The 25,612-nt window shown below is 44.3% G+C and overlaps 1 protein-coding gene and 1 long non-coding RNA gene across 10 annotated transcripts in view; one reads left to right on the top strand and one right to left on the bottom strand.

Annotated features, from left to right (window-relative positions):
• RPH3AL (rabphilin 3A like (without C2 domains)) overlaps window positions 1-25,612 on the bottom strand; it is a 920,330-nt gene that overhangs the window by 149,536 nt on the left and 745,182 nt on the right. For all 9 annotated transcript variants that reach the window (XM_069226390.1, XM_069226384.1, XM_069226389.1 and 6 more), the window contains one exon: window positions 24,425-24,596. In XM_069226390.1, coding sequence (XP_069082491.1) covers window positions 24,425-24,596 — 172 coding nt within the window. The remainder of the gene's footprint in view (window positions 1-24,424; window positions 24,597-25,612) is intronic.
• The window catches only part of LOC138285890 (uncharacterized), a 48,648-nt gene that overhangs the window by 6,956 nt on the left and 16,080 nt on the right, over window positions 1-25,612 (top strand). The window contains exon 2 of the long non-coding RNA XR_011201656.1: window positions 7,976-8,017. This is a non-coding gene — a long non-coding RNA (uncharacterized lncRNA). The remainder of the gene's footprint in view (window positions 1-7,975; window positions 8,018-25,612) is intronic.

Below are 25,612 nucleotides of genomic sequence, written 5' to 3'. Positions count from 1 at the left end.
CACAGACCCCCAGGGGTCTGAGGACCACAGGTTAAGAACCACTGTTTTATGGTTTAGCTTAAGTTATATTTCAGTCATCCAGATCTGAATGTCTTAAAGGGAAAGTAAGACCCTAACACTGTTTAAGTGTTCATTCTTGATATATATACCTGTAGGTCATCTGGTCATTGCTTTATCTAGTAATTCCACATAAAAATTGAAATTGAAGGATGGAGCTTTGAGGGACACAATGTGTGATCTTGAATACGATGAAGAAAAAATAAATATCCCGTTTTGATACCACTGAATAGTTAGGGAACTAACCAAATGAGCACTGTCCCTTCAATACCCATTCTGTAGTTTAGGATTTTGAGGAGGACTTTGTGGTCAACAGTGGCAAAGGGCACTGAAAGATCGAGAAGGATCAGATGGCAAGGGTTTCCTCTGTCAAATAATTGAAGGATGTCTTTGACAATTTTTTTGAAAGGGGGATTCAGTGCTGTGCCTGAAAAGGAATACGGAGTTGGAGGTCCCTTAGGAGATGACTGCCTATAGTGTACATTTCTGGTTACGTTGGTGTTACAAATATACAGAAATTCAGGTAAGAAGGAGAGGCCTGTGTTGGCCATGTAGTTGTCCAGCACTTCCTGGTCAGCATTAGTTTTCTTGAGAAAAGGACGATCATGGTCCATCTTAAAGGACTCTTGGAGCTAGCCATGGACCAAGGGAGAAAAGTATGATTTGTAAACTTAGCAGGGAAAAGACATGAGAGATGTTGGAATGGGGTCTGTTGAGAAATTGGAAGATTTAGTGTTAATAATGAATTTCTTTAATGTACTGAATTAATGGGAATTAAAGTACACTAAGTAAGTGATGAACTTTTCTTGATGAAACTGCATTTTTCTGTATCCACCAGTAATGTGAGTGTGGCTATGTCCATTCTGACTGTCATGATTTTGCTGGGGAAGTGGGAAGCTAACTGGTTACATATGGATACAGTGAGAGTAGGAAGGGCAGATTCTAGGTTGTTTTTGTATGACCTGATGACTTGATTTGGTGTCATAAGTTTCAGTTTTAGGAAGGAGGAGTTCGCATAGAATGTCATTATTTGCATTCTTTTTAGGCTATTGTAAGTTTAAAGACGTGGGTGGGCATGCGGGCCTGTATACAATGAGGGCACTTAAGTAGGTTTTATTACAGACTGCAAAGCTACAATGTAGGGGACAGATGTGATATAATAGGTAGGAGATAGGTTACTGGTTGAGAGGCAGTCATTTTGAGGTTGTTTGGGCAGGCAGATCTTGAATGTTTAGGATATAAAGCTCTTGAGGTTTTGTGAATACGATTGGTTGGTGATACTAAGATTATGGATATTAGGGTGTGTGCAGTGTTTTAGAGGTCAAGTGCATGGAGAGATGCTCTAAAGTGTTGGGATGCAGTCAGTGTTGAGCTCTTCAGAACTTTGGGTGCTGACAGCAGTATAAAGCAGTCCCTGGGAGGAGAGTGCTCTGGGAGAGAGAGAGATGGAGAATGTGGTAAGACTACTTCTTACACCAAACTCTACAACACCTCTGCCCCCTGCAGATATATACCAGGGATGTGGAATTCCTATCGCCCGGGACATCTTGTTTGGGGTCAAGGGCAACAAGTTTTTATGTTTACTTTGTCCTTGGGACAAGTAGGCCCAACCCTCTGCAGCACAAACCCTTTAGCTGCCTGTTTACCTCAACTGCAGAGAGTTCCACTCTCTGTAATGTGTTTCCAAAAGATAATGCTGTTCAAACTTGTATTTATGGTTCATTATTTGAAAGCCTTCATTATTAGGGTGAGTGCTGTAAATAAATGTTTTAAGGTCACACTTCACTACTGACGTTGGTTCCAGTACAAAAAAAAAAAAGTGTATACACATGTTTGAAAAGTTTAGGCTATGAGGCTAAGTATAATGCTCACAGAATGCTCTCTGATTAGATGCAAATGAAGTGTCATTTAGTAAAATGTTTTGATGCATTCTAGTATTTTCCAAAAATATTTCTAATGGAAAATCAGTGTAACCATTTTCAACACTATTATGGGAAGCATGAAAATAAACAAACACTGACAAAGCCAACTAATCTGACATATTTTTATAAGTCCTTTAGTTTCATCAATGCGTGTCTTGTTTTGACATGGCTTTTGTAACACTTTATTGTTGTGGGAGCTACCAGGCCCTCAACATTGTAACAAACACTGGCAACAAAAAACCCAAAACGTTTTTGAACTCTAAAAGCACACGTTGCCACCAGTGGCATAACAAAGGCCCCGCAGCCGCCCTCCAGGGGGCCCCTTCAGCACAGCACCTGCCCTGAGTGAGTCTGGAGAGGGGGCTCCTCCATGTTCTTTGCATAGGGGCACCCTCCATTTTCGTTATGTCACTGATTGCCACTGTAGTTCCTGACACTGAACAAAACTACTTTGTGTGCCAATATGCTCCTTGTGGAAGAGCAGAATGCGATCACTCACAGTAAAGCCAGCCAAAAGAGAGAGAAATAGAAGTTTAATAAAAACAAAATGTCTTTGTTAACACCAGACCTAATTAGGGACCAAGATCCACATGTAGGTAGCTTTTTGCATGTCGCAAACAGCGACTTTCGCTGTTTGCGACGTGCAAAAGCACATTGCGATGCACAAACCCAGTTTTGCGATTCGGTAACCTGGTTACCGAATCGCAAAACAGGTTTGCGACTCGCAATTAGGAAGGGGTGTTCCCTTCCTAATTGCGACTCGCAGTGCAATGTAGGATTGTTTTGCGAATGCGGGCGCAAACCAATCGCAGTTTCCACCCATTTCAAATGGGTGCTAACACTTTCGCAAAAGGGAAGGGGTCCCCATGGGACCCCTTTCCCATTGTGAATGTCACTGTAAACATTTTTTCAGAGCAGGCAGTGGTCCTGCGGACCACTGCCTGCTCTGAAAAAGTGAAACGAAAACGTTTCATTTTTCGTTTTTGTAATGCATCTCGTTTTCCTTTAAGGAAAACGAGCTGCATTACAAAAAAAAAAAAAAACTGCTTTATTGAAAAGCAGTCACAGACATGGTGGTCTGCTGTCTCCAGCAGGCCACCAGCCCTGTGAGGGCCGCCATTCGCAAGGGGGTCGCAAATTGCGAACCACCTCATGATTATTCATGAGGTGGGCATTTGCGAAGCCCTTGCGAATCATAGATGGTGTCAGGGACACCATCCTACATTCGGATTTGCGGGTCGCAAATCTGAACCTACCTACATGTGGCCCCAAATTCTTAAAGAAAGTCACAAAAGTGCACCCATGGTATATGTCATACCCCTATAAAATATTTGTGAACTGTATTTTAGCATGGGTAAATACGCATGTGTAGATTTGCTCATGTGAAAATCTATTGAGCATTTGCAAGTTCATTTTCCCTCCAGCCACCTTCTTCCCAACCCTGGAAGAAGTTCTAATTCTGCCATTGTCAGGAGTAAATGTCCAACCTTTCTTATTATGGGAAAATATTAGAGAGAAGCTGGTGAAAATCTTTAAAACATGCAGGTTAGTAGGTTTGCAGACTCAAAGGCATTCCAGCCCTGGAACTATTGCTTACTGCTTCCTCCAGCCTCAGTATGCAGATCTGCAGAAAGGTGGCAAAATAAGGAAATTGCAACAGTAGGGATTGAAACTGCAAGTATTCAAGCCCTACTATGGTAGTAGCCCTGGCATAATCAGAGAGGCTATTATCAGAGCTCTTACATAATGAGATTGCTGCCATAATTTGGCGCCACACTACATGGCACCAAAGGGACAAGTAGATCTTTTTACAGGACAAGTAGATTTGAGAAGCAACCTGTCCCCTGGACAAGTAGATATTTTAATAAATTCCACACCCCTGATATACAGACGCCATCCAACTAATACGGCTGTACCACGCTCATCGTTCCTATCTTGATTCACCCATTACTAGGGAGAAACTTACGCAGGTCATTCATGGCCTCCCAAGTGATAAGGCACCAGGACTGGATGGCCTGACCACCACATTTTACAAAGATTATGCGTCAATACTTGCACCTCACATGCTAGCCATATTTGAGGAGTCAATAGCAAACGGTGTGTTGCCCCCCTCAATCCTAGAGGCTGTCATAGTACCTCTTCTCAAACCAGATAAACGTGTGAGGGAATGTGACTTCTACCAGCTGCTGTCCATGAGAGAGGTGGACAACAAGATACTGGCTAAGATTCCGGTCAATCGTCTGCTTCCCCTGCTGCTCATGATAGTTTGTCCGGATCAATCCAGGTTCATTCCTGGCCATTCCACGTCCCACAATCTGTGCACCATTTTTGCTGTCATACATCACCTCCACCTACCACTGGCGACTAAACCCAGGAAACAACATGCTCACCGTGACCTCAGCTTCACAACTAGAGGGTTGGTGGTCTCGGTGTATGCAGACAACGTCACCCTGTGTTTTTGTGAATCCCAGACAAATCTAGCCCACCTGACACGTGAGATTATCCTCTTTGGTGGCTTCTCTGACATATCAATTAACTGGTCCAAGTCTATATTGTCTCCTCTTACTTATGGTCCAGAGGCCTTCCCCATGGGATATCTGCTCAAATGGGTGTCCGAACCAGTTCTATATCTGGGAATATGGTTAAGTCGCAATGGTTAAGTCGCAATCTGGACGAGCTCTGGAAAGTCAACTATGGCCATGCAGCTCTCCATTGTGGGGTGGATAGTTATTGTCAAAATGATCGTTCTCCTGTAATTTTTATACCTCTTCAATAACCTGCCTCTTCCTTTAATGACCCATTTCATGCACCATTTGCACTCCCATCTTATTGCACTGACCGTTGCATGGGAGATTCTCACTCTCTGCTATCCCAGGGCGGTCTGGGTGCACCAAATATGCATCTTTACGCACTAGATTAGGCACAATACATACACTTCTGGCTTTATTCTGTGCCCTTTCAACCACATGTGGTAGTTGAGACAGATCGGGCAGCACCATACCCCCTATCCACCAACCTTTATTTACCTTATAAGGCCTCCAGAACTGGGATTGCCCAGTGACCACTGGGCCTTTGGAGGGGTTGGAGAAACGTGCAAAACTTTATCATCTGTATGTCCACTCTGTTCTGTTGGATCACAACCCAATACTACCTCTTTTTCCAGATGCAGGTACTCAGATGCAAGCCCACAGGTGGAAACTCGCAACATTCTCTCCAACTCATGGCCCCCTTTGAGGCCTCTAACAATAAAACCCCTATGCTGCTGGATAAACTCCTACACTATCAACTCCGAGGTGCCGGCTGGGTGTTACACAACACACTGTCATCTCCTCAGGCAACGCTGCTGTCCCTTGAACATGTGCTCACTACCCCCTCACTGTGCTGATTAATCTCCTGTATATACACCAATATGCATACCTCCACCCTTGTGACCACACTGAACGCGCGCTGCCTGGCAATCAGACACTGACCCACCCCTCACTGGTGCACAATGGTCCTATTGCTGCAACCAGATGACAGCTCTCTCGCCTAACTATAGATTGAGACTGATAAATTTCAACTTCCTACATCGCACTCCTGTACAGCTATTCTAGATGGGGCTGACAGAGGGTGTAGCCTGCCTGCGATGAGCAATGCCTCAGGCTACTTTCCTGCATCTAGCATGGGAGTACCTGGAGGTGGCAGTGTACTGGGACGGCGTTATCTCTACGATCCACAGCATCAATGACCATCATCTGCCCCATACCACCCCTGGTTGCCCTTTTAGGGTTTGTTAAAGATGTCCGTCCAGTGAACACTGATTGATAGCCATGTTGCCCTTGTTGGCTAAACGCAGGGTGGCTGTGAACTGGGGCCGATGCCCCATTCCCACTACTTCCTCCTGGCTACAAGATGCCTCCTACTTTCAGGAGCAATTGGCAAATTACTGGGAATTGATGCCTGCCAGCTCATGCCCCAAAGATATCTGGGAATCGTTCCTTGCCTACACATGTTGCAGGACTTCCACCCTCTCAGCTACACAAGAATCTGGCACAGAAGTATGCCCTCAAGATCCTGACCCTCAATCCCAGTCGCCCTTGCATGTAATAAGTGATCTAAGACAATCCTTCCAGTTAACCATTTAGACCACCCAGCTAACTTGATGCCCTGGCACCATTTAAACTTAAGGTTACTATATATAGTCTGTAGTAAAATTGCATATTTTATTGTCTGACTACTTGTATCTAAATGTGACTGGAGCATTTCTCTCTTTTTTTCTTACTGTGCTATTGAGAATCCAGTAATATTGTACTGTTGTGCTTCCCACTGCATTTCCCCTTTGCCCTCATTCCCTCCTCTTTGTACGCCCCTTTACTTCCCCTCTACACCACTGGTTCCCTAGTGGTTGGATTGATTATACTGTGTTGTTTTCTTTAAATGCCAATAAAGAAATAACAGTGTACCAATCCAATAAAGTATATCCACCGTAAAATAAATTGTACATCAGTTTTAATATAGTCCAACTTCAGACTAAGGTATTTGTTAGAAATGGGGTCTCTAGTTGGCAGAGGTATACACCCTTGTCCAAATAGGGAACACAATCCTAGTCAGGGTAAGTCACACACAAGCCAACTTATCCTGTGCCCACCCTCTGGTAGCTTGGCACTGAGCAGTCAGGCTTAGCTTAGAAGGCAAAGTGTAAAGTATTTGTGCAATAAATCATACAGTAACACAGTGAAAACACCACAAAAATACACCACATAGGTTTAGAAAAATATAAGATATTTATCTGGTTAAATTAAGGTCAAAATGATAAAGATTCAATAAGCACAAGTTGAGACATCACTTTTGTAAGATTAAACAGAATCGAAGCCCTTGGAGAGCACTTCTCAGCAAAGTCAGATTGCAGAAAGACAGCAGGGCAACAGCAGGGCAGTAGTCCTTCTCAGCAAAGCAGTCCAGATGAGTCTTTTGGGTAGCCAGGCAGTTCCTCTTGACAGGCTGCAGGTTCAGGTCCAGAAGTGTCTGATTTGGTGTGGTCAGGGACCCAGTTTATATAGCCAAAAATGCCTTTGAAGTGAGGAAGACTTCCAAGAGTGGTTTTGAAGTGTACAAGTTCCTCTTTCAGAACAGGTCTGTCTGCCAGGGTTTGGCAGTCCATTGTGTGAAGGCAGGGTACAAGCCTTTGAAATGTAAGTGTCAGGCCCTCCACCCTCCCAGCCCACGAAGACCCATTCCGTATGCAGATGAGTGAAGGTGTGACTGAGTGTCCTGTGTTTGTCTGGGTGGAATGCACAAGGAAGCTGTCAACCAGCCCAGCCCAGCCCAGACGTTGATTAGAGAAAGGCTGAAAGGCACAGATGGATTTAGGTGCAGAGAGATGCTCACTTTCTAAAAGTGCCATTTCTAAAACAGTAATATAAAATCCAACCTCGCCAATAAGCAGGATTTTCTATTACCATTGTGACCATACTAAATATGACCTGGTTACCCCTTTCTGATTAGAATCTACTACTCAAGCAGCATAGGAGGGTAGCCCTAATGTTATCCTATGAAAGGAGCAGGCCTCACAGTAGTGGAAAATTAATTTAGGGGTTTTCCACTACCAGAACATATAAAACACACAGGTACATGTCCTGCCTTTTACCTACGCAGCACCCTGCCCTATGGGTTATCTAGGACCTACCTTAGGGGTGATTTATATGTAGCAAAAGGAGGGCTTAAGGCTTAAGGCTTGGCAATAAAATTTAAATGCCAAGGCGAAGTGGCAGTGAAACTGCACTCACACACAGGCCTTGCAATGGCAGGCCTGAGACATGCTTAAGGGGCTACTTATGTGAGTGGCACAACCAGTGTGTCGTAGGTTGGCCGGGAATAATCACACAAGACTGTTGGAGTCGATAGGTACGTGAGATTTATTTAAATATATAGAGCCATGTATAGTAAGAATTTTCGTGGTAAGTCTCTTTTCGTCCTGCAGGGTTAATCTCGTCTTCTTCTTTCTGTGTTTTCCATAGGCCTCTCGGGAAGCGTGTGGGGACAGAAGAAGAATAGGCAAGGTAAATGTTTATGTACAAGTACTCTTTTTTTTTTTCTTTTCTTTCTCTCCCTCTCTCTCTTAGTCCCTGTTCGGCTCTCTCCTTTCTTTCCTGTATTTCTCTCTTTTCTTCCTTTTTTTTTTTCTTCCTTGCTCTCTTCTTCCTCTGCTTTCTTTCCCTGTGATTCGACTTTTCTTTTCCTTTCTTTCTGTCTTCTGGGCTTACGCGGAACCGTCCGCTTAACTTTTTATTCTTGTCTGTTTTCCTTTCTTATAGAGTCTCTTCACTTTCTGATTCTCGTTTACTTCTGGAGAATATTTTGCACACTGGTATAATCTTTCCTTTTCTTTCTAGTGATTTCTGCTTCCTGTTTTTCCTTTCTCATAGGCTCTCGTTTGTTCCCCTCACCGTGCTCCCCTTCCCTCCTATTGACCTCCCACCCCGTTCCTTTTACCTCCCGCCCTGTGCCCGTGTTTTCCCTTTTGTATGCCTCCACCATTCCGTCCTCCCATCCCTACCCGTTTCCAGCCCCGTACCTGGCTTGGCCACGCTTCTCCTGAAGCGTGGCGGTCCTATGGAGCTGTTTCCCGGGGCCAGCTGTCTTCGTCCCAGGTCTGGTCCGTGCTGATTCTCCGTTCGTCTCGGCCTCCGACCTCTGGGATCCGCGATGCTTTCCTTTTTTCCACTCTGACTTCACGCGCTTCGGGGGTTCTTCTTCGGACGTCTCCTGGACCATTTCCTCCTCGCTCCTCCACACACCCTCGATCTCCGGGACCTCTCCCTTTAAGTTCCCAGAGTCCCGCGAATTAAGGAAGGAACCAATGGGAAGCGGGGACCTCGGGGTCACTTCCGGGTCGTCCCCGACAGCGGCAGCACCAGTCGCCCTGATGTGCGGGTCGAAGCGGTCCGACCCGTCACACAGTGCTGCAGGTCCACTAGTAGCATTAAATTTACATACCCTGGGCACATGTAGTGCACTTTACTAGGGTCTTACAAGTAAATTAATTTGCCAATTGGGTATGAGCCAATGTTACCATGTATCTAGGGAGAGGTCACATGCACCTTAGCACTGGTTAGCAGTGGTAAAGTCTCCAGAGTCCTAAAGCCAGTAAAACTGAGGTCAGAAAAAGGAGAGGAGGAAGGCAAAATGTTTGACCCTGCAGAGAGCCATTCCCAACAGTATTTGACTGGTTGTCAAGGCTTATTGTTTGTGGTATATGAGGATTGTTTTGTATCAATCATGGGTAATGAAAATGTCACTTACCCAGTGTACATCTGTTCGTGGCATCAGTCGCTGAGATTCACATGGTATGCATGAGCTCGCCATCTGGTGTTGGGTCGGAGTGTTACAAGTTGTTTTTCTTCGAAGAAGTGTTTTCGAGTCACGGGACCGAGTGACTCCACCTTCTGTGCTCATTGCGCATGGGCGTCGACTCCATCTTCGATTGTTTTCCCCGCAGAGGGTGAGGTAGGAGTTGTACTATAGTAATAGTGCCCGCGCAATGAAAAATGTAAGTATGTACCTATTAAAGGATTAAGTAATATATACAAATGTACAAAATTGAAGGTAACTTCTGAACTGCTACAGGCTTCCGGGGAGGTGGGTGGGTCCATGTGAATCTCAGCGACTGATGCCACGAACAGATGTACACTGGGTAAGTGACATTTTCAGTTCGATGGCATCTGTCGCTGTAGATACACATGGTATGCATAGACTAGTAAGCAGTTAGTTCCCCATAAGCGGTGGTTTAGCCTGTAGGAGTAGAAGTTGTCTGAAATAGAGTTCTTAATACAGCTTGACCTACTGTAGCTTGTTGTGCGGATAGCACATCTATACAGTAGTGTTTGGTGAATGTGTGAGGCGTAGACCAAGTGGCTGCCTTACATATTTCCTGCATTGGGATGTTTCCTAAAAAGGCCATTGAAGCACCTTTTTTCCTTGTTGAATGTGCCCTGGGAGTAATGGGCAGTTGTCTTTTTGCTTTAAGGTAGCAGATTTGGATGCATTTAACTATCCATCTGGCTATACCTTGTTTTGATATTGGGTTACCTGCATGAGGTTTTTGGAATGCAATAAATAGCTGTTTAGTTTTTCTGATGTTCTTTGTTCTGTCAATGTAGTACATTAATGCTCTTTTGACATCTAATGTATGTAGTGCTCTTTCAGCCACAGAATCTGGCTGTGGGAAAAATACTGGTAGTTCTACCGTTTGATTTAGATGGAATGGTGAAATAACTTTTGGTAAAAATTTTGGATTAGGTCGTAGGACGACCTTATTTTTATGTATTTGTATAAAAGGCTCTTGTGTTGTGAACGCTTGAATTTCACTTACTCTTCTTAGAGATGTAATGGCGATGAGAAAGGCAACTTTCCAGGTTAGGAATTGTATTCCGCAAGAGTGCATGGGTTCGAAAGGTGGGCCCATGAGTCTTGTTAGAACCACGTTTAGGTTCCATGAAGGAACAGGTGGTGTTCTTGGTGGTATAATTATTTTAAGCCCTTCTATAAATGCTTTGATAACTGGTATCCTATACAAGGAAGTTGAATAGGTAGTTTGCAGGTATGCAGATATTGCTGCAAGGTGTATTTTAATAGAAGAGAAGGCTAGCTTTGCTTTTTGTAAATGGAGCAAGTAATTTACTATATGTTTTGGAGTTGCATCTAGCGGTTGTATCTGATTATGATGGCAGTACCAAACAAATCTTTTCCACTTACTTGCGTAGCAGTGTCTAGTGGATGGCCTTCTGGCCTGCTTTATGACTTCCATACACTCTTGGCTAAGTTGCAAGTGTCCGAATTCTAGGATTTCAGGAGCCAGATTGCTAGATTCAGCGATGCTGGGTCCGGGTGTCTGATCTGTTGGTTGTGTTGCGTTAACAGATCTGGTTTGTTGGGCAGTTTGATGTGTGGTACTACAGACAGATCTAGCAGTGTTGTGTACCAGGGTTGTCTTGCCCAAGTTGGTGCTATTAAAATGAGTTTGAGTTTGTTTTGACTCAATTTGTTTACTAGGTAAGGAAGGAGAGGGAGAGGAGGAAAAGCGTAAGCAAATATTCCTGACCAGTTCATCCATAGGGCATTGCCTTGGGATTGCTTGTGTGGGTATCTGGACGCGAAGTTTTGGCATTTTGCGTTCTCTTTTGTTGCAAATAAGTCTATTTGTGGTGTTCCCCAGAGTGTGAAGTAGGTGTACAGAATCTGTGGGTGGATTTCCCATTCGTGGACTTGCTGGTGATCTCGAGAGAGATTGTCTGCCAGCTGATTCTGGATCCCCGGAATAAACTGTGCTATTAGACCAATCTGATTGTGGATTGCCCACTTCCATATTTTTTGAGCTAACAAGCTTAACTGCGTTGAATGTGTTCCTCCTTGTTTGTTTAGATAATACATCGTTGTCATGTTGTCTGTTTTGACAAGGATGTATTTGTGGGTTATGATTGGTTGGAAAGCTTTTAGTGCTTGAAAAACTGCTAATAATTCTAGATGATTTATATGCAGTTTTGTTTGATGTATGTTCCATTGTCCTCTTATGTTGTGTTGATTGAGATGTGCTCCCCACCCTGTCATGGAAGCATCTGTTGTTATTACGTACTCTGGCACTGGGTCTTGGAAAGGCCGCCCTATGTTTAAATTTATACTGTTCCACCATAGAAGCGAGAGGTAAGTTTGGCGGTCTAGCAACACCAGATCTAGAAGGTGACCCTGTGCTTGAGACCACTGTGAGGCTAGGCACTGTTGTAAGGGCCTCATGTGCAGTCTTGCGTTTGGGACAATGGCTATGCATGAGGACATCATGCCTAGGAGCTGTAGTATTGTTCTTGCTTGTATTGTTTGGTTTGGAGACATGTGTTGAATGACCCTGTTGAAATTGTGGATCCTTTGTGGAGTTGGCGTTGCTACTCCTTTTGTCGTGTCTATTATGGCTCCTAGATATTGCTGTACTTTGCTTGGCAGAATGTTTGATTTTGCAAAGTTGACGGTGAACCCTAGTTTGTAGAGGGTTTGTATGACTTGATTTGTGTGGTTTGAGCATTGTGTGAGCGAACTGGTTTTGATTAGCCAGTCGTCTAGATACGGGAACACATGTATTTGCTGCCTTCTGATGTGTGCAGCGACTACTGCTAGGCATTTTGTGAATACTCTTGGAGCGGTTGTTAAACCAAAAGGCAATACTTTGAATTGGTAATGTATTCCTTTGAATACAAACCTTAGATATTTCCTGTGTGATTGATGTATTGGTATATGGAAATATGCATCCTTGAGGTCTAGGGTTGTCATGTAGTTGTGTTTTTTGAGCAATGGTAACACTTCTTGTAGTGTGACCATGTGAAAGTGGTCTGATTTGATGAATGTGTTTACTACTCTGAGGTCTAGAATTGGTCTCAGTGTTTCGTCCTTTTTTGGTATCAAGAAGTACAGTGAATAAACTCCTGTGTTTATTTGTGTGCTTGGTACTAATTCTATTGCATTTTTTTGCAGTAGTGCTTGAACTTCTATCTCTAGAAGCTGTGAATGGTATTTTGTTAAATTTTGTGATTTTGGTGGTATGTCTGGAGGGAATTGCAGGAATTCTATGCAATAACCATGCTGGATAATTGCTAAGACCCATGTGTCTGTAGTTATTTTGTCCCATGCTTCGTAATATTGACGTATCCTCCCGCCCACTGGTGTTGTGTGGGAGGGGTGTGTGACATGTGAGTCACTGCTTGTTGGTAGTGGTTTTGGGGCTTTGAAATCTTCCCCTATTCCTAGGGAATTGCCCCCCTCTATACTGGCCCCGAAAACCTCCCCTGTACTGTCCCTGGTAGGTGGGCGGTGCGGACTGTGAGGTGCTAGCTTGTGTGGCCTGACCCCGAAACCCTCCTCTAAAAGGTGTTTTGCGGAAGGTGTTATAAGATCCTCTGCCCTGCGGGGAATAGAGTGCGCCCATGGCCTTGGCAGTGTCAGTGTCCTTCTTGAGCTTTTCTATGGCTGTGTCGACCTCCGGTCCGAACAGAAGTTTTTCGTTTACTGGCATGTTAAGCACTGCCTGCTGAATTTCTGGCTTGAATCCAGACGTTCTGAGCCATGCGTGCCTACGGATGGTAACCGACGTATTAATGGTTCTTGCGGCCGTGTCTGCTGCATCCATGGAGGAGCGTATTTGATTGTTGGAAATGTTTTGACCCTCCTCAACAACCTGTTTTGCTCTCTTTTGCAGATCTTTTGGGAGATGTTCAATGAGATGCTGCATCTCATCCCAGTGGGCTCTGTCGTATCGCGCTAACAGCGCTTGTGAATTTGCGATGCGCCACTGGTTTGCTGCTTGGACAGCAACCCTCTTCCCGGCTGCATCGAACTTCCTACTTTCTTTATCTGGGGGAGGTGCATCCCCAGAAGTGTGTGAGTTTGCCCTTTTTCTGGCAGCCCCTACCACCACAGAGTCTGGTGGCAGCTGAGAGGTGATGAATACAGGGTCCGTAGGAGGCGCCTTATACTTCTTGTCCACCCTAGGCGTCACTGCCCTACTTTTTACTGGCTCCTTGAAAATGTCCTTTGCATGGCGTAGCATGCCTGGGAGCATCGGCAGGCTTTGGTAGGAGCTGTGGGTTGAAGAGAGGGTGTTAAATAAAAAATCATCCTCTACTTGTTCCGAGTGTAGTTCCACATTATGGAATAGTGCTGCTCTAGCCACCACTTGTGAGTAGGCTGTGCTGTCTTCCGGTGGTGATGGCCTAGTTGGGTATGTGTCTGGGCTGTTATCAGACACTGGTGCGTCGTACAAGTCCCACGCATCCTGATCTTGGTCATCGTGGCTCATAGCGGTGTGAGCTGGCGAATGTGACGGGGTGTAAGTTGGCGAAGCCGGAGTTACAGGTGGAGGCGAGGGAGGAGGTGTTACCTTTTGTGCTGTTTGTTGCTGAGGAGTAAACTGAAGCGTTCTCTTTCGTTTGACAGGTGGAAGGGTACTGATCTTCCCAGTCCCCTGCTGAATAAAGATACGCTTTTGCGTGTGATCCACGTCAGTGGATTGCAGTTCTTGTTCAAATCTATGTTTCTTCATTTGAGAAGACATAGAATGCTCTTCAGTGTAGGAGCCAGAAACAGGGTCTGATGTCGCTTTTTTCGGCTCCGAAACCCCTGTCGATTGTTTTTTCGGCTCCGAGGTAACCTTCCTTTTTTTCTGTGCCGAAAATTCTTGGCCTCTATGGTCTTCGGCGCCACTGTCTCGGCGTTGATCCGTGTCGACACCGAACTCTCGGTGTCGATGCTTCTGTTTAGCACTCTCTCGGTCTCGAGGAGGCTGCGTGCCGGTGTCTCGACCGGAGTCGGACGATCTCGACACTAAATGGGCCTTTTTCGGTGCCGATTGTTGGTCACCGAGAATTTGGGTGGAGCCATGGCCGGTTGGCAGTGGCGTCCCCTGGGCCTTCTTTCCTTTTTTAAGGTTTGATCTCGACGTCTTACTCACAGTTCTTGTAGAGTGTAGCTCGTCGGAGTCTGAATCCTGGATGGAAAAGGATTCCTCCTGTTCCTCTTCTGTCTCGAACTGTCGACGCTCTTTTGGCGTGGACGCCATCTGGAGTCTTCTCGCTCGACGGTCGCGCAGAGTTTTTCGGGACCGGAACGCCCGACAGGCCTCACAGGATTCTTCGCTGTGCTCGGGTGACAGGCACAGATTACAGACCGAGTGTAGGTCCGTATAAGGATATTTGTTGTGGCATTCGGGGCAGAATCGAAACGGGGTCCGTTCCATCGGCGTTGTCCTCCACGCGGTCGGGCCGACTAGGCCCCGACGGGGTGCCGAAATCTACCCCGAAGGGCACCGAAGCGCTTCGATGTTCAACGCGTCGTTGTATGTGTCTATCTCTAACCGGATCGCAACGATACCGTCGAAAATCTTCCGTCTTCAGCTATCTTTCCGTTCTGAAACTCGGAGCGACAGGAACACGTCCGAACCCGATGGCGGAAAGAAAACAATCGAAGATGGAGTCGACGCCCATGCGCAATGAGCACAGAAGGTGGAGTCACTCGGTCCCGTGACTCGAAAACACTTCTTCGAAGAAAAACAACTTGTAACACTCCGACCCAACACCAGATGGCGAGCTCATGCATACCATGTGTATCTACAGCGACAGATGCCATCGAACATAAGATTTCTGAGATTTTGTTGCAGCCATCTTTGAGTTTAACCTGATCTGAAGCAGTTTTTGTTTTAGTTTTGGTGGCCATAATTTGAGTGCATGAAAAACACATAGGGTATTGTTATTAACCATGGGGCAGCTATCAATCAGTACAGAGGGAAATGTGGCAGTAATTTTTCACATTAGGGGTGTGGGTCACATGACATGTCATTTGTTTGTCAATGCATTGAGGTAAAAAAATCACTCTTGGTTCAAGATCAGCATGAGAGTGTAAAACGTACCGCTGGTGCAAATTAAGCAGGATTGTGACACCAAAGTTATGAGCAATATCACAATAGGGTGAAAAATCACCCTTGCTGCAAAGTCAGTAGGTGTCTGGAAACAACTTAGGAGCTTGAATCAAACAGAAGCAAAAATACGTTTAGGTGCACAATCACCTTTAGGTATAAAATCAAGTTAATGCACAAAGTCACCGTTGATGGAACATCAGTAAGAGTGAGAAAACGTTTATATGCAATGACAAATTTAGTTGCAAGGTGTAGCCAGACCTAATAATTGCATTCCTTAATTACTCAACATCTGTTTCCAGAATTATATTACTTTGATTGTTTTAACCTGTATTAAATGATAGAAGATAAATGCTCGGAGTACTGTACACAGCATTACATTAAAAAAGGGGACTGCACAATTACTCTGCCTGTATTAGATTACAGCAGGAAGTTACACTGATTCACTTATCCTGTATCAAATTACCAAGGGAAATAACCAATTCATTCACCCTGCCTTAGATAACAGAAAAGTATTCTGGTTACCATATTCTCCCTCCGGTCATTGAAGCATACTGCTTTAATTAATGCAAATTGCCGTTAGATCTTTAAAGGATATCCTGCATTAGATTATGGCAAGAACTTACTCTGAATACTAAACACTTTACTAGATTACAGAATTAAGGGCCAGATGTATCAAAGGGTTTTACCCATTCTGTGTCTATGGGAAAATGCTTTAGTACATACGGTTTTATATTCATTTGCTTGCTTTACTTGATATTGTATCATAAACAACTGCTCTGATGGCATTGACCTAGACATGGGTTACAAGCTATTACTTTTAATTGTTATAATTACTTTACCTTGCAACAGTATGAAAAAAACAGTACTCTAACGTTAGCCTATATTTGATTATAGGTATTTACTTTACCTTGATTAGATTACGGAACATTATGCAAATTGGTTTACCAACAATGAATTCTAGAACACTGCTTTGATTGACTGACACTGCATTAGAATACACAGGGTGAATAACCCTACAACTACATTGGATTACACATACAAATTACCCTGGTGAAAGGAACTTTTACTGCATTACAGAAGGGGTTACTTTTACTGCATTACTTTGCATTAAAACACAGGAGGAGATTACTCGTGTTACATGACAATGCATTACTTTATGGAAGGAGATTGTTCCTTTCTATTTCACATTTACTGTTTGTTGAAAGGACTTGCTTTGATTGAGTTACCCTGTATTAATTGAGATAGGCTACTATGATTACTTTACCCTGCATTTGATCACCAAAGATTACTCCACGATTTTACATATTACAGGATTACACAAAGATTGCCTTGTTTTCTTTAATCTGCACTCAATAACAGAAGAACACTAGAAAAAACTGTCACTCAGTGCCCTAGTCATTAGCAGGTTGGACTATGGCAACACCCTCCACATCGGGATCCCCAAGCAACTCAATAGAAGACTACAAACCATCCACAACTCGGCAGCCAGACTCATCCTCAACCTCCCACACAGTACTCACATCACACCACTCCCCAGGGAGCTGCACTGGCTCTTGATTCTCAAAGGTGTTTACTTCAAACTCATCACATATACATTTCAAGGTACTACACAGTTTACTCATCACCAACCAAAACAGTTAAGCTCCTTACACAAACGCAACCAGACACCTCTGCTCCACACGACTCCTACTCAGACATATCCCACGCATATACAGAATCAGATCAGGAGGAATAGCATTCTCTTACATTATTCCCAAAGTGTGGAACAGTATCCCACTTCACACCAGAGCCTCCTCCGTTCTTGAATTCCACAAGAACTGAAGACCTGACTTTTCAATTACTCACCCTTCCATAGACAGAGCTATGAACACGCACCTGGTCAGAGCCAAGAAAATCTTGCTGGTGATAGTGTGCTTAAAAATATACACAACATACTAAGGTGTCTGTACTGATGAATTAACCGTTGGCCAGATTAAAGGGTAACAACAATACACTAATTTTTTTATCTTGCAGTGTTAGGCAGGCTGTTTTGTCATAGGCAGCACGGGATGGCAGCAATGCAATCTTTTCCCAAACACACACAATGGTTTAGCATGGAAATTAGCAGTGTAATCCCTCACATTACAAGCACAGGCAGAATAAGTGCAACACACACAAGCACAGTAGCTGTAAAATATCTCAAACAAGATCGCAGACACCGCGCAACAGTATAACTAAAAATACACAAGTGACAGCTTACCAAGCTGCTTCCACCTCTTTAATGCCCCACTGACACAAAACGGAAAACCAAAACCAACTCAACAAAACACACAGCTCTTTTGTCTGATTAGGGTAGCAGACTTTGAGGCAGAAAATCTCGACAACACCCAGAACCCCAAAGACACGAGCCGGATACAGCACAATATGCAGAGAGTAAGTCACAGACTCCAGGTTTGTTTTTATCTCCGACTCAATTTATCTGCCTGTATAATGCAAATATTTCAACTTCACTAAGTGAATTGTAACACCTGTCCACGTTATGGAAGCATGGAAAGAAAGCATTTTTCAGCGAAAGTAATAAATGTACTGCCCCCAATTTGCTTTTGTACTAGCATAACTTGTGACAGAACATTTTCTAAACATTGCACAACTTTGATAACAAAAATACAATTCTGTAAGAAATGCTACAGAAATATGTTACTGTAAGAAACAGGACTATCATCTTAGTTACCAGTTTATACAAATATTGAAAACATAGGGAGTTATTCGGAGTTTCACAGATGCATTAGATTGGAAAATAAAAGTGGCAGATGTCGAGGTCGCCATATTACGAGTGTACTGCTGTCAATGACACTCTAAACACGGTGGATGGGATTTTACCTTTTGACAAAAGCTACCTATTTGACATTTGCACCTGTTAATGACAGAGAGGCACCACCAACCTGCATACCAGAAGATAGTTTGCCCTGCTTGCAACCATAGGGATGCTGCATAGTGTACATTTGAATGTGGAGACAACATGCTCAGCGCCCCTTGTCACCTTCCCATAGGTCTTACCATGTAGTCTACTACCCCAGTCTGACAAACTCCTCCCACTACTGGCTTCCTTTCAGTGGCTCATAGAGGATATGACCTCGGCACGTGACAGGCTTTAGCTTGGGCAATGAGAAGTTGTTGGACCTGGCCTTTTTTTGCAGGGTTATCCCCAAGCTTTTTGCATTTTTCCTCCTATTTTTTTGACCCCATGTTTGTTGGCTTTAGGACTCTTTACACAGCTGACCAGTGCTAAAGTGCAAGTGCTCTCTGTCTAGATTGTATTGGTGATTAGCATATTTTGATTTATTAGTAAGTCTCTTGTATAGTGCATCGTGTGTACCCAAGGCCTGTAAATCAAAGGCTACTAGTGGGCTTGCAGCAGTGATTGTGCCACCCACATGAGTTGCCCTGTAAACATGACTCAGACATACCACTGCAGTGTCTGTGTGGGCAGGTTTAAACTGACATTTCGACCTGGCAAGTGCACCCACTTGCCAGGCCCAAACCCTCCCTTCAACTACATGCAAGTCACCCCTAAGTTAGGCCCAAGGAAGCTCATTATGCAGAGTGCAGTGTAATTAAAAGGTTGAACATGTACTGGTGTGTTTTACATGTCCTGATAGTGAAATACTGCCAAATTCAGTTTTCACTATTGCAAGGACTATCTCTCCCATAGTGTAACATGGGGATTGCCTTTAAATATTTCAAGTGCAATTTCCCATTGGGAGTAGATACAGATCTGGAGTTTGAGGGCTCTGAACTGACAATTTAAAAATAAATATTTTAGTGAAGTCGGTTTTTAAACTATAAGTTTGAAAATGCCACTTTTAGAAAGTGGGTATTTCCTTGCTTAATCATTCTGTGCCTTTGCCTGCATGTGGAATACACATCTGGGTAAGGATGGCAGTTGGGTTGTTTATAAATTCACTTTATACAGTCACACAAAGGGAGCTGAAGTGTGCCCTGCATATCCTGATGGGTCTTCCTCAGCTAGAATTGTGGGAGGAGCTGAAACTTGCACCTGAATTGGTCTGTGCCTGTCCTTACACAAAGCAGTCTTCAACCCTCTGGAGTCTGTCTGTGGCCACGGCAAGAGAGTTGGGGCGCTGTGCACTACACAGACTTCTCTTTGAAGTTTGCCTACTCCAAAGACAGAAATGGGTATAAGTACTAGACCTCTGACCCCATGAAGGTGGAACACTTCTGGACTGAGGACATTCAGCCACGAAGAAGAGCTGGATGCTGTAGGAGGGACTGCCACTCTGCCCTTTGCTTTGTTGTGCTGGCCTGCTGCTTCTGTCCTGGGAGTGAAAGGACTGGACTCTGCCTTTACATCCAGCTTTCCAAGGATCTCCAAGGGCTTGCCTTCTGTTAAGAAGTCTAAGGGACATCAAAGACTTCATCTGCCAGCACCTTGGCTCCTCTGCTGAGAGCCCTGCCAAGTGATGCCAAATCCAGTCTGGGCCCTTAAAGAAGGCTTTTGGTGCTACAAAGAGAAAATCCACACATCAACTCACTGCGTAATTTCGAACCAACGCATCGCTGTAAGGATTCAATGCATCGCCGCTGCCTGCACCATAGTGTGGTCCCCGCTTGATTCACAACCAAAATTTTCAACTCGGGCCCCAGCTTTCCATCTCAGCGCGTCAGAAGAGCCACTGCTGCCTGAGTTTTGAGCACCTCACCACTGAAGTCGGTGACCCACCTCCCTGAAGCCAACGCAGCGCCTGCTTCATCGATGTGAGATTGACGCATCGCGCGTGACTTCTGACGCATCACTGATGCATCGTCCGTGGGTGCCATTTTCTTCATGGACACCGCACCTCAGTAAGGAACAGAAGGTTCATGCTGCGAACGACTTATCACCTGCCCTATGGCAGTAAGGAACTGACGCATCACCTCCCCTGCAACAGTAAGGAACCGACGCATCTCTGGCTCTTCCAACGCATCACTTCCCCTGCGGCTCGCATCGCCTTTGTTTTCTATGCATCTCAGGCACTTTGCCTCAGTCAAACGCTTCACTGATTTCAAGGAACTGCAATTAAATTTAATGTTGGATTTTTGTCATTTTGGTCTGGTTCTACTAAGATAAATATTGGCTATTTTTCGAGACTGGTGTGGTGTGGTTTGTGTGTACACACAAATACTTTATACATTGCCTCTGAGATAAGTCTACCTGCTTAGGCTAACCAAGCTACCAGGAGTAGTGAAGCAGGGGTTATCATAGATGTGTGACTTCCTTACCCTGACTAGAGTGAGGGTCCCTGCTTGGACCGGGTGCAAACCACTGCCAACTCAAGACGCCATTTTTAACATAAGGTAACTCCTTTCAGCAGACTTTGGACACTGAACTCAATGTAACATCCTTTCTACAGCCCCTCCAGACTCCAACCCAGGCAATAAAAGTAGCAGCGGGATTAACCGGCATGACCTGTGGTGCCGATCACAGGCAGTCCACCCCTGAGGTCCAGATCCCAGCACAGCTAAACCAGTTTTCATTATTTGAACATCTATAATAATATTTGAGGCCCATCAGCATCTATATAGTACACAAGAATGATCATTTAATTGCAGATCTGATTGAATTTTATTTTATGCTGGTAATAATGCATATTGCTTTACTTGTATGGCAAAGAGGCTGGAAGAAGTATTATGTTTAAACTACAACTTGGGTAGATTATCAGTAGCGCAGGAGGAGGTCCAGAGGTGTGAGGGGCCCACTGTGCCACACTATATATATATATTTTTACTGCCAAATCAAGGGTCACGGAAGACCATTTTCCTCACTTGCATTGGACCCACTGTAGCTTTGCTGTCACAGTATGGGGGCAACAGAGTCAGACGTGTAGCCAGTGTTTAATGAGCTTTAGTGCAAGGAAGAAAGTGGACCCCCTGGCTGCTGTTTAAATGATAAAATACAGCAATATTTATGTCTCAGCGGGCCCTCAATTCTCCAGACCTTGGTGCCTCTGCACCTGCTACACTAATGAAAGCTATGCCTCTGGGCATAGCAGTGGAAATCATTTACTCCCTCTTAATCAATTAAGAGCATTAACTATCAAAGTTTTCAGACAGAGGAGAACAATGGCTGAGTTTGTTCTCACTTTTAAGATCTGACCGTGAAATTCTATTTAAGGCCTGATTAAGAGTCAGGCCGAACGTAATTCCTATGGATGAGTGCAGTAATACCAGGCCTAATTTAAACGTCAAAATTGCATGAGACTTTGGCTGTTACAGTTGCCAATCCTCTTACTCTCTACTACTTCACCCCAACTTTTTTCTCTGGTAAAGTGTGAGCATTCATTGATCCCCCTTGCAAGAACTAATCTTTCCTCTTTTACTCTCTATCTCCTTTTTTCCACCCACATCCCAGACAGTCACCCCTGCACACATTTATCACTTTCTCACAGCATGCAGTAAATGTGGGCATTAAACAACTCAGAAAAGAAAATACTATGTGAATACTGCACGGTATTCCATTTTCACAGTGGTTTCCCACTCTGTGGAGCAGTGCTTGTTTGAGCTGGTGGTTGCAGGTGGGGCCCACCAGTACTCACTTTTAGGGATCTGCTCTTTCTTTCCTCATGAAACTTTTCACCCTGAGCAAGTGAAAGAAGTACACAAAAAGGGTAAATAAGGAAGAAGACAATAACGGAAAAATAGTGATATAGAACCAAAGCAGAATGAAAAAGAACCTGCAAGAGTGGGATCGAGAGGCAGGATATGTCTATTTGTGGATGAAAAAGACATTAAGTGGAATCGAGACCGTGCAGCTTTGGTACTTTGCATTCTAACTTTTGTCAGTGCAGGCTGTGGGCTACAGTGCACAATTTTGGGCATTGGCACTTTTACAACTTACACACTGTAGGTAGCTTAACTCATAGCAGGACTAAACCTATGCAGAGAGACTAGTCAGAAACAGTAAATCTGGCAACCCAGAACCTCTATTTCGGGTATTCGTAATCAGCCCTTGAAGTCAAATCAAGACAGGAATTGGCAAAGTCAATAGGTCTCATCTTTTTAAGAGCTATTGGCTTTGCCAATCTTTTATCCATGTTGTACAGCAGCATGGACTTCTGTTCAGCATGACTAAAAGGTAGGGGTGTGGCATAGAGTGGGGTAGAGTAGAGTGGTGCAGTGTGGAGTGGCGTAGACTGGAGTGGAGTGCCATGGAGTAGAGAGACGTAGAGTAGATAAGAACAGAAAGGAGTGGCGTAGAGCACAGTGGCCTAGAGTAGAGTGGCATAGAATGACGTAGAGTGCTATGAAGTGGGGTGGGATGGGGTGGTGTGGAGTGGTGTATAGTAAAGTAGCACAGAGTAGAGTGGCGAGTGTGGAGGGCAAAGTGGAGTGGCATAGAGTGGAGTGGTGTAGATTAGAGTGGAGTGGCTTAGAGTGGCACTGTGTGGAGTTGAATGGCATAGAATGGTGTGATGTAGATTGATGTCTGAGAGGAGTGGCGTGACATAGGATACAATGGAGTGGTGTAGAGTGGGGTGGAGTGGCACCGAGTAGAATGGAGTGGAGTAGAATGGAGTGGCACAGAGTAGCATAAAGTAGGTTGTTGAAGAGTACAGTAAAGTAGCAGAGAGTGGTGTGGAGTAAAGTGGTCTGGTGTAGAGTGGTGCATAATGGATTAGAGTGAAGAGGATTGGCACAGTTGTGTGAAGTGGCGCAGAGTGGTGTGGAGTGGCTCAGAGTACCATTGACTGGAGTGCAGTGAAGTACAGTACAGTGGTGTAGAGTAACATGGCATAGAGTAGAGTGGTATAAAGTAGAGTGCCAATCATTAGAGTGGCACAGAGTGGTTTCAACTGTAGTAGAGTGGTGTGGAGTCGAGTGGCAGGGAGTGCAGTAAGGTACAGTGACTTGGAGTGGTGTAGAGTGGCTAAGAGTACAGTGGTGTAGAGTGGAGTAAAATAGAGTGGAGAAGAGTGTGGTGGAAAAGATTGGTGTGGCGTGGAGTGGCATAGACGAGACTGGTGTAGAGTGGCGTAGAGTTGCATAGAGTGCTGTAGAGTGGTAATGTGTTGAGTAGAGTGACCTAGAATAGAGTGAAGTGGCGTAGAGTGGAGAGGGAGTAGAGTAAAGTGCAAGAGAATAGAGCAGCATGGAGTGGAATAGCGTGGAGTGGAGTGAAATGGAGCGGAGTGGCGTAAAATGAAGTGGTGTAGAGTACAGTAGAGTGACAGTGGCGTAGAGTAGAGTGGTGTAGAGTGGAGTGGCATCAAGCAGAGTGGCCTGCAGTAGTACAATGTGGGCTCAACTAACTAAAGGGTCAGTAGAGACTGCATTTTGGGTGAAAGCAACATAAATAAGAAGCTGTTTGCCTGTGTTAAAAGTAGCAAAGAACAATGCACGCCCAGGAATAACACAGAAAAGCTTATAAGGTTAAAAAGAAATAGTGTGTTACAAAAAGATGAGGAAGAACACATGTACTTGGTCCATGCTCCAGAGTGGAGTTAATGCAAGAAAGGAAGGGTGGCCTGCGGGAGCTAAGCAATTGAAAGCCTGCAAATTAGTGTGAAAACGAAAAGAACTAATAGTATGCTGTGGGTAGGTTGTAAGACAACTGACTTTGAAACAATATGTCTTGCAGCACTGTGCATGCGCTGTGCAGGCAATACCTAAAAAATTAGATCAAGATAAGCATGCGGTACATGTGTCACCAGCTAAGGTCCTTGTATACAGCCAACATATTTGTTAGTTATCGCACATAAGGGTCAGGCTGTTGCATTCAGTAGCTATAAAGTTATTGGTGGGAATGTTTGCACATGCTTGCCATAATATTTTTTTGTTTATGTGTTTCTTTACAAATGTAGTGCTTATGAAAGGTGTTTGACAGAAAGCACTGAAATATAGCCCCTCAAATGTAATACGTGAACACTGCCACCCATGTGCATCGCCCCTTCTGAAAGTGGCACCCTCGCTCATGAAGATTACCAGTAGGTAATTGAGACATGCATGCACTTACTAAATGAAAAAAGCAATAACTTGCCTCTTCCTCTAGCCCAGGTGTAAGACCGGTTGGGAGGGATGCTCTTTACGTCCATAGAAGAGTCCACTTGAACAGGCCTCAGATGAAGTTCATTCCCTTTGCTTGAGCTCTTCAAAGGCAAGATATATCTTGGCAACCCCTTGTAAAACCAGGCACCAGATCTCTTCCAGACCTATGGAAAAACAGGACACAAGCATTTCATGAAAACATTGTAACGGAAAAAAAAATGTCAATGTCCTTGGAAGGTTGACTGCAATACAGGAAAATATTTATTTAAAGATGTCAATTGCTCAAGAACTGTCTTTATTTTGTTACATTTTCAGTGAAAATTGGAATTAAATGAAGGTGCCAGTGAGTTTCAGAGGCACTGCGCTCCTCACAGTCGGGTCCGGAGTACAATCTTGAATCAGGGTGCTCTCTGCACAACTCGATGGTAGCTTGGAAAGGCAAATCTGGTCACACTTAGTACATCACTACAATGTACCCATCAACGCAAAAGCATTTGGAAGGGAAGGGCTACACCTCCTAGTGAAATATACTGACAGACCAAGATGTTCCAGGGGCACCACAACTGGATAGTATCTATCGGGAATAAAAAAACAAGGAAATATGCACAGCTTGGTACCCACACTCACTGTAAAATCACCAGCCCAAACTTAATACAATTAACCACTATCAAGCACACTCTGGGAGACAAAGGGATGGGGTCCATGTCAGTATAGCAGTAATTAAGCTTTATGGGCCACATGTATTACCATCAGCTTTTGTGACTTGCAAATTGCAACGAGTCGCAAGGGACCTGCTTCATTAATATTCATGAGGCAGGTCACAATTTGCAACCCATTGGGAATGGCCAGCACCCATAGGGATGGTGCCCGCTGGGGTCAGCAGACCACCATGTCTGACTGCTTTTTCAATAAAACAGTTTTTTCTTTAAATGCAACCCGTTATCCATAAAGGAAAATGGAATGCATTTCAAAAATAAAAACGAAAATATATATATATATTTTTTTTTAATAGTAGCCAGTGGTCCGTGGGTACACTGCTTGCTCTTAAAAAGTGTTAGCGCCCCCATTAATAAATGGGAAGGGGCCACTTGAGGACCCCTTCCCATTTGCAAATGGGTTACCGCCTCCTTCAGGGAGTCGGTAAAGTATGAATGTTTTTGCAACCGAATTCCGGTCCCAA

Source organism: Pleurodeles waltl, chromosome 3_1 (genome assembly GCF_031143425.1).
Source record: "Pleurodeles waltl isolate 20211129_DDA chromosome 3_1, aPleWal1.hap1.20221129, whole genome shotgun sequence".
NCBI lineage: Eukaryota > Metazoa > Chordata > Amphibia > Caudata > Salamandridae > Pleurodeles > Pleurodeles waltl.
This window is presented reverse-complemented; position numbering and strand designations above follow the sequence as displayed.